Source organism: Aegilops tauschii, chromosome 7 (genome assembly GCF_002575655.3).
Source record: "Aegilops tauschii subsp. strangulata cultivar AL8/78 chromosome 7, Aet v6.0, whole genome shotgun sequence".
NCBI lineage: Eukaryota > Viridiplantae > Streptophyta > Magnoliopsida > Poales > Poaceae > Aegilops > Aegilops tauschii.
This window is the reverse complement of record NC_053041.3, coordinates 272,451,892-272,464,498: the sequence shown is the minus strand read 5'-3', so window position 1 is coordinate 272,464,498 and position 12,607 is coordinate 272,451,892. Positions and strand designations below refer to the sequence as shown.

Genomic DNA, 12,607 nt, shown 5'->3' with positions numbered 1-12,607 from the left:
AGATTGTCTTCACTTGATGTCATCTTCACACATGCTACTTGAAATATTTCTTTCGAGCATGCCCATGAGAATCTTCTAACCCACATAGACGTAGAAAACACATAGTATGGATTAGTTCAAAAAACACAATTCACAAGCGCTTACCATACACTAGATCCCGTGCTCTATGTCATTTGAGCTTGTCTGTTGACCATATAAAATTTGGTCTTCTAGCTTTATCTCGGTCAACATTTTGATGGAAATATGCCCTAGAGGCAATAATAAAAAGGTTATTATTATATTTCCTAAATCATGATAAAGGTTTATTATTCATGCTAGAATTGTATTGACCGCAAACTTAAATACATGTGTGGATACATAAACAAATACCGTGTCCCTAGTGAGCCTCTACTAGACTAGCACGTTGATCAAAGATGGTTAAGGTTTCCTAACCATAGACAAGAGTTGTCATTTGTTAACGAGATCACATCATTAGGAGAATGATGTGATGGACAAGACCCATCTGTTAGCTTAGCATATGATCGTTCAGTTTATTGCTATTGCTTTCTTAATGTCAAATACATATTCCTTCGACTATGAGATTATGCAACTCCCGGATACCGTAGGAATACCTTGTGTGGTATCAAACGTCACAACTTAACTGAGTGATCATAAAGATGCTCTACAGGTATCTCCGAAGGTGTTTGTTGAGTTGGCATAGATCGAGATTAGGATTTGTCACTCCGTGTATTAGAGTATCTCTGGGCCCTCTCGGTTATACACATCATCAGAATCCTTGCAAGCAAAGTGACTAAAGAGTTAGTTGCAAGATGATGTATTACGGAACGAGTAAAGAGACTTGCCGGTAACGAGATTGAACTAGGTATGAAGATACCGACGATCGAATCTCGGGCAAGTAACATACAGATGGACAAAGGGAATTACGTATGTTGTCATAAGGTTCGACCGATAAAAATCTTCGTAGAATATGTAGGAGCCAATATGGGCATCCAGGTTCCCGCTATTGGTTATTGACCGGAGAGGTGTCTCGGTCATGTCTACATAGTTCTCGAACCCGTAGGGTCCGCACACTTAACGTTCGTTGACGATATAGTGTTATATGAGTTATATGTTTTGGTGGCCGAATGTTGTTCGGAGTCCCGGATGAGATCACGGATATGACGAGGAGCTCCGGAATGGTCCGGAGGTAAAGATTGATATATATAGGACGATGGTATTCGGACACCGGATGTGTTTCGGAGTGTACTGGGTAGTCATCGGAATACCGGAGGGGATACCGGACACCCCAGGGAGGATAATGGGCCTATTGGGCCATTAGAAGGGGCACACCAGCTCACATGGGGCTGGCGCACCCCCTATGGCAGCCGGCCAAGTGGGAGAAAGGAAATGGGGGGATTCGGCCTCCCCCTTCCTTCCCTCTCCCCCTTTCCTTCCCCCCTCCAGCAAATATGGTAAAAGGGGGGCGCCACTTGGGAGGGACCCCAAGTAGCATTCTGCCTACTTGGGGGTGCCTCCTGGCTGCTCCCTCCTCCCCCCACCTATATATATGTGGGAGGGGGCGCCACACAAGAACACAACAATTTTCTTAGCCGTGTGCGGCGCCCCGTCCACCATTTAGACCCTCGGTCATATTTCGTACTGCTTAGACGAAGCCCTGCGGAGATAGCATCACCGTCACCGTCACCATGCCGTTGTGCTGCCGGAACTCATCCACTATCTCGCCGTCTTGCTGGATCAAGAAGGCGTGGACGTCACCGAGCTGAACGTGTGCTGAACGCGGACGTGTCGTACGTTCGGTACTCGATCGGTTGGATCGCGAAGAAGTTCGACTACATCAACCGCGTTACTAAACGCTTCTGCTTACGGTCTACGAGGGTACGTAGACACACTCTCCCCTCTCGTTGCTATGCATCTTCTTGATAGATCTTGCGTGTGCGTAGAAATTTTATTGTTTTTCATGCAACGTTTCCCAACACATTTATCTTTACTCCATGCTATATCTTGATGTCTTGAAGACCACAATGACCTTCACTTCACTTCATTGCTTGAAGGCAAGATCACCAATATCTCAATTTTGTCATGACCATATCAAGTTTCTACATGAATATCATATTGGTCATCACTTTCTCTTCTTCATGCTCTATCAAAATCTCTTGGGAGGCATAATGAACTCTTCACTTGAATTACTTACTTCAAGGCTTGATCAGCCATGACTACAGATGATCTCATCTTCAAGCCATATATAAAATTCTTATCAATAAATACTCACAAAATCTGGATCCTTCATAGCGCCGAACCTCTCGATTGCAAACAACAAACATTTATTCCAGTACTTCACTTTTATGTTATTTATGTACTACGCTTGCTACTTTGTTTCACCCCTCATTCGCATGTTTTTTCGACGCCATGCTAATCACTACGGATGCCAAAACGGTTTATTCACACAAAATCTATGACAACTTGCGTGCGACAAAAACACATGTATTAACACTCCCTCGCTCCTCGTTGGGAACGATACAATTTTAGGATACTTATATGAAGGTGCTACAACTAACCATGTGTGTCTTATAGGACATCAGCTGCCACAATAGCCAAATTGATTGCCATGGCAGATTTTCCCGCGGAGTCCCCCTCATCCACGAACGCTACCTTGGAAAAGAAATTTGCCTCGCCTCCATCACGATCCACTGCCATGACAGCGAAAGTTGAGCCACCAGTGAAATGGACGAAGACGCCAAGAGCGTTCGTATCGGTGCACCCGATGATGACTTGCTCCGATGTTCTCACCAAGAAACTTGGGCGTGCCAAGTTCCAGGAACTGCAAGCGAAGACCGACATGGCAGAGATTGACAAGGAGCGCAACCTTTAGGGAGTGAGTATTGAATAAATCTTGTGCACTTTGTCTAGGTAGTTTTTCCCATTGTTTTTCTATCACATGAAATAACAGCAATTCCACATCCTGTGCATGAGCTGCGCATAGTTATAGTTGAGGCACTGGGCGATCTTGTCACGCCTAGACCGCGTCCCTTGCCACGGTGATCACGCCCCGCACTCCTCTGATCGTGGCACGCCACAATGTGAATAGAGGGGGTGGAGCGCTCTCCTGGCCGTTTGCTTGTTGGTTGTTGCTACAAATAAGGTGAAGTAAACCGCAAAAAAAAATGAAGTAAAACAATGCCGTGTTTACTAAGTTCTCTCTCGAGTGGTTTGATTAGCTGAGCTTAGTGTGACATATCCTACCACTCCAACAACCACCACCTACCACATTCAAAAACAGCAATTAGGCTCTTCAATTAGCATGCTGTTTTGGCAAAGGGTAGCTATACATAGTAGCGGAGCAATCGCTTGCTATAGGCTAAAGGAAACAGCAGACCTAGTTGAAGCTATAAAGGAGCGTGCCGCTAGTACTGTACTAGCATAACATTGGCCCGTAGCTTAGCGAAAACAGCTATTGCTAGATAAGATACTCCCTCAGTTCCAAAGTACTTAAAGTTCAGATGGTTACTAAGTCAAGTAACTTTATGTTTGACTAAGTCTATTGAAAAATATACCAACATTACAGTACTAAATATTTTAGAGAAAGTAGTGGCTGCACCCATCTTCAGTGCACCCACGCAAGAAAACGTAGACAAATATTTCAAAAAATTCTGAAACTTTGTGGGAATGGTCATCAACAAATATTATAGGTGCTTGCAAAGTTTGATGGTCAAATGATATTCAAGGAGCTTCGTACAAAAAAGACAAAATTACAAAATCTGCTCAAACAGTGCACGTACATTTTGACTAATTTTCAATGATTTTATCTTTTTTGTACAGAGCTCCTCGAACGTTATTTGACCACCAAACTTTCCTATAACATTTGTAGATGATCATTTCCATAAAGTTTTAAAAAAATTAAATGTTTTGTTATGTTTTCTTGCATCGGTGCATCGTGGGTGCACCGAGCTGGGGTGTAGAAAAACCACTCTCAATATTTTAACGTACGTCTAACATCACTCGTACATGGTATGAAGATCAACAATGCTACACCTACAGGCAGATCTTTACAGGATTGATGTTACGGACTGAGTTGTCAAACTATGTTTGGGGATTAGGGAGGGTGGGGTCCATCACTTAAAATTAAGGGGAGCAGTTATTGGTGGCCTGGTGGGAAAGGAGTCCGTAAGCAGCAGTCCGTAGGGGATCCCGTAAGTATGGCATACTATACACAGTCAAACGTAACCTAGAATTTTAAATATTTTAGAACAGATGGAGTACTTGGAACATTACGATAAATGCGAGGACAGATGGGCAACATCTACTGTAGTGTAGCCTGTATCAGATGGTGCAGATCCAGGTCCTGCTCCTATCATTATCATTACAGGCCCACATACTTTCCTGAAGATTTTCAAAGCCCACAGATCCATACACTGTAGCCAAGTAAACTAGCTAGGCAGCTGTGGTCTTGTCAAGAAAGGACATGCAGCTGCCTTCATCGTGCAGAGCTAGATTGTTGTAGAGCTCCAAACCAAACAGCTAGAGGCCTAGAAGCACCATTCTTGTATTGCTGGGGACAGTTAGGAATGGGTGATGGCATCTGATCTCTGAATGCATATGCACTAGAGGCTAGACTAGCCCAAGTCATCCATGGTGTACTTGCTCTGATCCTGCGTTAGGGACATGCATCGACAGTCTCCATCTGAGCAATATATGTGCACAAGCATAAAATATACATAAACATCTTGTGGCTTGGGTAATAGTTCGATTTGAAAATAACTATGCATGTCCATGATCATGCCAGCCATTCATTTTTATATGTCGATATGTGCATCTCTCCACTAAGTATATTATCCTAGAGACACCGAAAGTGTAGAGTACAGTTCAGACTTACAGTAGTAGGTGCAATCACTAGCAGAGTGATCACTGTTATTGAGTACTAGCATCTTGGAGGATATCTTTTTGGCGGAGGCTGATCGACCGCTTGCTTTATATTATATATACTCTTTTGCGGTGGCGGAGCTACCATAAAATGTTAGGCGGGCCGAATATACAAAACACTGCTACCAAATTAAATGATACATTTGTTATGGGATAAACTTCATGTATTGCTCCAACCCTGGGCGGGCCATGGCCCTTTGAGCCTTGTAATAGCCCCGCCAGTGCTCTTTCGGGTCGATTCAGCCATGCACTCATTTCTGGTTTCGAATGGTGGAACTTTTTGTAGGAAGATGAAACACATTTTTATTTAAACCACATCATTTCTGATAAGCCATAAAATTCAACATAAAGCTATCGTCACCATAAAAATATGTGTAGAAAAATACCACAAAACCAATTGCCGAATATATTGTGTGCCTATATGGTGGGTAAAGGTTTGAAGCTACACTTGAATTATGGCCTTCACAACAGGAGCAAACTTACAATAAAAAAAGATGTTTGATGTATTCATCATGTTGGCAAAAGATCCATGCCTTGCGACCTTATCAATTGCTACGATTTGAAGCACTAGGGTGCATAAACCAAATAAATCCTGCATAAATAAATGGATAATTATCATCAATTGCTACGGACGTGAATTGGTTAGGGTCGTGCTTTGTAGAATAACAATTTTTATAAAAGGATGATAACCTCCGGCCTCTACATCGAGCGATGTGCACATCCGTCTTTATTATATTATTCAATAAATAAAGTATTACAAAATAAATACATGAATCGATCCAAAGCCATTTTCTTGGTGAAAACTATCGCCCTGCCTACAAGCTTGATGATGTGTTATGACCTCTTGCCGACACATACCATGAAAACCGGTGACCTCACCAGATTGCCCGCAGGCTAGCCCGGAGCACCAATCGGTGTAGCAGACCCTCAACACACCGCATGCGCACGCTCTAGAATCCGTCGCCGCCATCTTCTGTCGTCCCATCTTCAGGCATGATCCGAGCATTGATCTTGCATACTCTTCTGTCGTCGCTAGACAACGCCTCCCTCCTGCGGGCGCCCATGAAACGGTGTCCAGAGATGAGTCCGCATTGCACCATGCCGCCCAGACTTGCCATCGTCCGCTCCATCTTGTTCACCGCATGAGAAGCATGCAGAGACTTGCGTCCGGCCACCGAAGCCAGACACTCGTCCCTCCAGCCGATGTATGGCTCCAAAGATGTACTACTGCAGGAATGCCCTACAGTAGCGGGCGCTAAATGCTCAGCAGTGGCGGGCGATGCTTTTAGGGCCGCCCACCACTAACTTCCCGCCACTGATAATATGTCACATGTGGCGGGCGGCACCGGTGATTGTTGTATCAGTGGCGGGCAATTTACATCGCCCGCCACTAGAGCTGAAATTTTATAGTTCTCTTCTTCATTTTTTTATGCTGACCACAGTGGCATAATCTTCTTTGTTTTCTTGATGTTGCATAGAGCTGGGATTAGATAGTTTTCTATGTTACGGTTAGAAAAAAGATCAGCTCCTGATCAAGCAGAATATTGACTATCTCTTGCGACGCAACCTAGAACGAGAAGTTGAGTTCGTCAATCTGGTGGACAAAAAACTGCTCTGCCAGCTCACCAATAGCCGATTGAAGGATGGTGGCAACGAGCGTGTGTTTAGGAAGAATTTGGCGAAGGCAAAAGAAATTATGAGAGCATGAGACTCAGCTGGGTTGGGCGAGTTTTATCTTTTTTTAATTAACCGAAACCCGTAGAACATCGTTCTACGGTATATATATATTAAATAAAAAAGTCTAATATGTACAAGCAGCTACGAGAAAAGAAAAAGGAGGAGGTCTATGCAATCCCTGTTCTAGCGAAACCTATCATAGTCCAGTAAAATTAACTCAAGAACTGATCAATCCAGCTGGAAAGTTGAGCTGTAAACTTATTCTTGATTCTGTGTTGGAGAAGAAGTAAGTCGTTCTTCAACAATCTTCTCCATGACTGAACTGAGTGTGGCTGCGATCTGAAGATTTTTCCAATTTCTCCGAATCTAAATGTTCCAACAACCCATGATTAGGATTTCATCGCAATGGATGTAGGTAGAACTTGAGCTAAAAGAATGATCTCGTCATAAGGGTTGGGCGAGTTGACGAGAGACCACCGTGCAATGGCGATTTAAGCTTGAAAGTGGAGACTCATGGCATCGCCGATGCGTGGGATGAAGTCGTAGCGCCACTTGAGCAGCGCGAACGTAGATGGACTCCAAGGGTTCATCAGGGAGGGGCGCTGGTGGTGTGGGGGTGGGTGTGGGAAAAAGAGAGAGCCGTTGCCATCGCCTTTGGTTTCCACAAGCATGCTAAATTAATGCTAGTCCTTGTATTTTTGGTTCGAAACTTTGGTAAATTAATTTCTATGGAGCGCCGTCGGCATGCATGCACCAACCAGCTGCACGTTTGGTAAACTTCAATAATTGCGTGACCACCGTCGTCAGACAAACCCCATGCTAAGTCGTCGTCGCATTCGCCTAGCTAAGGAGCCTATGTGCAGTACAGCCTCTGATCTAGCTGCTCGCTCACATCTCCTACTCTTCCCTCGCCCCTCTATATATACCAGTCACGGCGCACAGCACAGCAGCGCTATACATTTGCTCGATCAGTCTCTCCATCGCAGTCGCAGGCCGCCAAGTGCAAGAAATGGAGAGCGCAAGGGCGCCGGCCGGCGACGTGAACCTGGACCTGCGGCTCGTTCACCCAATGGCGGCGGCGGCATGGCGCCCGCACCCGCAGACGCCGGTGGCCGCCGACCGGACCTTCTCGTGCACCTACTGCCGGCGCAAGTTCTACAGCTCGCAGGCGCTGGGCGGCCACCAGAACGCGCACAAGCTCGAGCGCAGCCTCGCCAAGCGCAGCCGCGAGCTCTCCGCCGCCAGCCAGGTGGCGATCGCCTCCTCCAGCGCCGCGTCTTCCCCGCCGCCCTCCGACTTGATCAGCTGGTATACGCCGGGAGGCGGGGATAGTGGCCAAGCTACAGGGTCGGCCGCCGCAGCCGCGGCCGTCGTCAGCTGGATCGCCGATGGCGGGCGCCGCCGCTACGTTCATCGCGTGCACGCGGCCGGCAACGGGGAAGACGACATCGATCTGTCGCTCAAGCTGTAAGACGCACGCACGCACGCCCGCGTATGGAGTGGACTAGAATGCATCTAGTAGCTTGTCCGTCCGTACGCTATAGTTCTACTTCTACTACGTACGTACGTCAGTTGTTTCTGTACGTGCAGGTACGGCACGACGTTATTTGTTGTTTAAATTCTTTTATTCAAGTCCAGTTTGTTGGCCGGGTTGATTATACAATAAACCAGTACCCCCTACGTACGTACATATAGAAGCCACCATCATATCATAGTAACCAAATCAGCTAGCGTATGATGCTTTTGCGTTGCTCCCTTTTCGAAGGCATTGATCAGATTTGCTCCGACCTATTCTTCAAGATGAAAACCTAGAATTTAATGGTTGGATCCGATAACGGATGCGCTTGAGCGTCATTTTCTTTATGAAGACGTTGTTGTTGAAGAACGTCGTTGTCCTTGTGGTGTCAAGAGATGGTTGGTGGCGGATATGGTTCATAGTTCATATTAGTTTGTCGATCGATGTTGATCGCTTCAAGGTCTATATATATATATATATATATATATACTCGCTTGGCATAGCTTTGGTCTGGTATAACTTTGCTATTTGCCGGTGTTTTTATGCGTGTGTGTTGGAATTGGCTGTGTACATCTTAGATATGCAGAGGCCGAGTGTTGCTCATTATGTCTGTATCATCTTTATGCTTCATTCAGCTAGTTGATGCAGTTACGCAGTTCATACTTGCTTCAGTTGAAATTTTATCACACACGCTAGTATCGCATGCTACTCCCTCCTTTCAGAAATTTCTGACTTGTGAGATTATTGATGTGATTTGTAAGATGAGCGATGGTGCTGCCATACTAGATACTATATCTGTCCGGAACACATAGGGCAAGTCCTGAAGCAACTGGGATCGATGTACGTAATACCACTTCACATTCGATCACAGCCACTGGGTCTACTGTCATGCTTAAATCGGACATCAAGCATTGGATGAGTAGTACTCCCTCTTTTCCGGTTTCGGAACTATTCTGTGCCCTGACACTTCATGCCTGATTTTCAGACGATACTGGATCCATTGGCTATGCGAGACTTGCTCCTAACCATGCTTGGCTGGATGAGTGGATGCATAGCATCCTCTCAAAATCGGGCATGAAGTGTCGTCCGTATAGCAACGCTCTTTCGATTTATAAGGCTTATCTTTAAAAAAAAAATTTACAACTTGTCATCACATGTTTAGATTTTAAGATACATTAAATTACTGAATGCGAGGATCAAGAGAAAAGTCATCAATGCATGTAAAAATTCTTGGTCATTTAGTGCTCATGCATGCATGCATTGTGAAACGCAACTTTTTAAGAAAAATGAGTGCACTCCCTCCTTCCGGGTGCATAGGACATCTAAGGCTAGTCATTGTGAGAAGTAACTTAGAGTAGTAACATACATATGTTACTAGTGTATATTACTACATTCATAGTAAAAAGTGTCATGGGTGTAATAATATACATATCTTCATTTATTACTGTGTAGAATCATTTTACATTGGGAATCGCTATGTGATGGTAACATAATATGTTACACTATTTGCCTTTCTCCTCATTAATTGCTTGACACATCATCATTTTTGCCTATGTGGCATCTTTGTTACTACCTATGTTACTCCCAGTATGACCAGCCTAAAAATACTATAATGGAAGTAGCATAAGTGGTAGCATCACATATATCTAGGCAAAATATATGATGTGGCAAGTATTAATAAGGAAAGAGAGTCATGTGGTAACATAGTATGTTACTCACACTATGAGTAACGTCACACATATCAAGACAAGATGAGTCTACAACCTAATAAATAAAATGTTGCATGACATCACACATATGTTACTCTTCGCCGTAGAGAAAGTAACATTGACTAGTAACATACTCCCTCCGTCCGTGAATAAGTGTACATCTAGTTTTTATTTTAAGTCAAAGTTTTAAAATTTTGATCAAATTTATAGAAAAGAGTAGTACCATATATGACATCAAATTGATATATTATGAAAGTACATTTCAAAACGAATCTAGGGATACTAACTTGGTGCCATAAATGCTGCTACTTTTTCCTATAAAGTTTGTCAAAGTTTTAAAACTTTGACTTAGTACAAAAGCTAGATGTACACTTATTCGTGGACTGAGGGAGTATGCATGTTACTATTTACTTCCTCCTTTTCAGTTTATAGGGCTCAATTCAAAAATCTCACCAACCAAGGTAGATGGTGAATGGTGGAAAACTTTTTGTAGTTTGTAAAAACACCCAATTAATGCTCTTGTTTTTCTTAAAAAATTATGTTTACCAATGCATTAATTGCAATACATGCATGCATAAAGTACATGCATTGGTCAATTTTCTCTTAATACTTGCATGCAATGATTTAATGCACCTTGGAATCTGAACTTGTGATGGGGAACAACCAAACTGAGCCTTATAAAATGGAAAAACTAAAATTTTGAAATAAGCCCTATAAACCGAAAAGGAGGGAGTAAGTTACTATAGCATCAGCGCATCGCAATCTAGGAGATTGGGCTAGATGCAAAATAACATTAATCTCTCCCCCTAATAAATGAATTCTCCCGCGCCAGTGCATGAAGGTTTTCTTGTTCATTAATTGGACCATGCATGTGTGTAGTATCTTGGAAACCGAACAAACACCTCCACCGGTGCATGGGAGGCAGTCGTTTCACGTGCATTAATCATGAAAATTAAGGCGGTACTAGCTTCTTGTCCCGCTGCCTATGTTTTTTATTTATTTATTGGGCTTGTTGAGTTGTGCCTTCAGACTAGCCACAACGGGGAGTAACTTAGACTAGTAACATAGGCATGTTACTAGTTTATGTTACTACCTCTATAGTGGGAACTAACATATATGTGGTAACATGCAATACTTCATTTATTAGGCTATAGACTCATATTTTCTTGATATGTGTGATGTTACTCATACTATAAGTAAGTAGCTATGTTACCACATGTCTCTCTTTCTTCATTTATTGCTTGTCACATCATCTATTTTATCTAGATATGTGTGATGTTACTACTACCACTCTCTCGGTTTACAGGGCGTGCGCGTACCCCTAGGTCATCAATTTGACCAACCTAATACAAATCATATATTACAAAAAATATACCAACATAAACTTCGGAGTTTCTATTTTCAAAAGGTATAATTTTTGTGTTATATAGTTTATATTAGGGTGATAAAATTAGCAACCTAGGTATACGCGCAGGACTTGTAAACTGAAACGGAGGTAGTACCTATGTTACTTCCACTGTGGGTAGTCTCAGCAGAATCTTTTCATACCTTGTATTGTGCTACCTTGTGTGCGGCGTTGTTGCGTGTGTTTGCTTGGTGGTTTGCTTTATAAATAAAGCAGGGTGAAACTCTTTTCCAATAAGGCGGTACTAATCACATAATTAAGGGGGTTTTGTTGGATTTTGATTGGCTATCTTTCATAGGTGAAATTATTGCTCAGGGCAAACGAGATGCATCTTTGAAGATGCATCGTGACTTATTATTGGATTATACTCCCTCTTTTCTGGTTTATATGGCTCATCTCAAAAAGTTTGTTTTTCTGTTTTATAAGTCTCAATTCTACTACTTATCATCACATGTTCAAATTTCAATGTGTATTAAATCACTGCATTTAAGGATGAAGAAAAAACTCACCAATGCATGTAAAAGTTCTTGGTTATTAAGTGATCATGCATGCATGTGCTGTAATTAATGCATTGATATATATAATTTTTTGAGAAAAATGAGAGTACAAATTAAGTACTTTTGCAAACTATGGAATTAATTCCACCATTCATCCTCTACCTTGGTTGAAGAGATTTTCAAATTAAGCCCTATAAACCGGAAATGAGGGAGTATAATTTTAGTTAGACTACCCACAGTGGAAATAACATAGGTAGTAACATCACATATATCTAGATAAAATAGATGATGTGACAAGCAATAAATGAAATAAAAAGAAGAAGAAAGTGGTAACATAGCTAGTTACTACTACCTCCGTCCTAGTTTATTAGTCCTTTTTAGATTCTATGCCAAATTTTGACCTTAAATTTAACTAACAAAATATTAATGCATGTCGTAAAAAATAATATAATTAGAAACTATGTTCAAATATGAATCCAACGATATAAATTTTGGTGGCATGCATTAATATTTTGTTAGTTAAATCTTTAGTCAAAATTTGGCACAAAATACAAAATGGACTAATAAACCAGGACGGAGGTAGTAGTAGTATGAGTAACATCACACGTATCAAGGTAAGATGAGTCTATAGTCTAATAATAAAGTGTTGTATGTTATCACACATATGTTACTCCCCTCTATAGAGGTAGTGACATAGACCAGTAACATATGCATGTTACTAGTCTATGTTACTACCCATTGTGGCTAGTCTTAGGTGCCCTATGCACCTGGACGGAGGGAGTACTAATTAGGTACTTTAGCAAACTATGAAATTTATTTCACCACTCATCACCTATCTTGATCAAAGAGATTTTCAAATTGAACCATATACAACCACTTCCAATGT

The 12,607-nt window shown here is 42.3% G+C and overlaps 1 protein-coding gene across 1 annotated transcript; it reads left to right on the top strand.

The window, feature by feature from the left end:
* Positions 1-7,484: 7,484 nt before the first annotated feature.
* On the top strand, positions 7,485-8,770 carry LOC109746840 (uncharacterized). Its single transcript, XM_020305947.4, has one exon. The coding sequence runs from the start codon at positions 7,604-7,606 to the stop codon at positions 8,063-8,065; it is 462 nt and encodes a 153-aa protein (XP_020161536.1). The 5' UTR covers positions 7,485-7,603; the 3' UTR covers positions 8,066-8,770.
* Positions 8,771-12,607: the final 3,837 nt, after the last annotated feature.

Coding starts and splice junctions, on each gene's coding strand:
- LOC109746840 (XM_020305947.4), top strand. CDS start 7,604: ATGGAGAGCGCAAGGGCGCCGGCCGGCGACGTGAACCTGGACCTGCGG.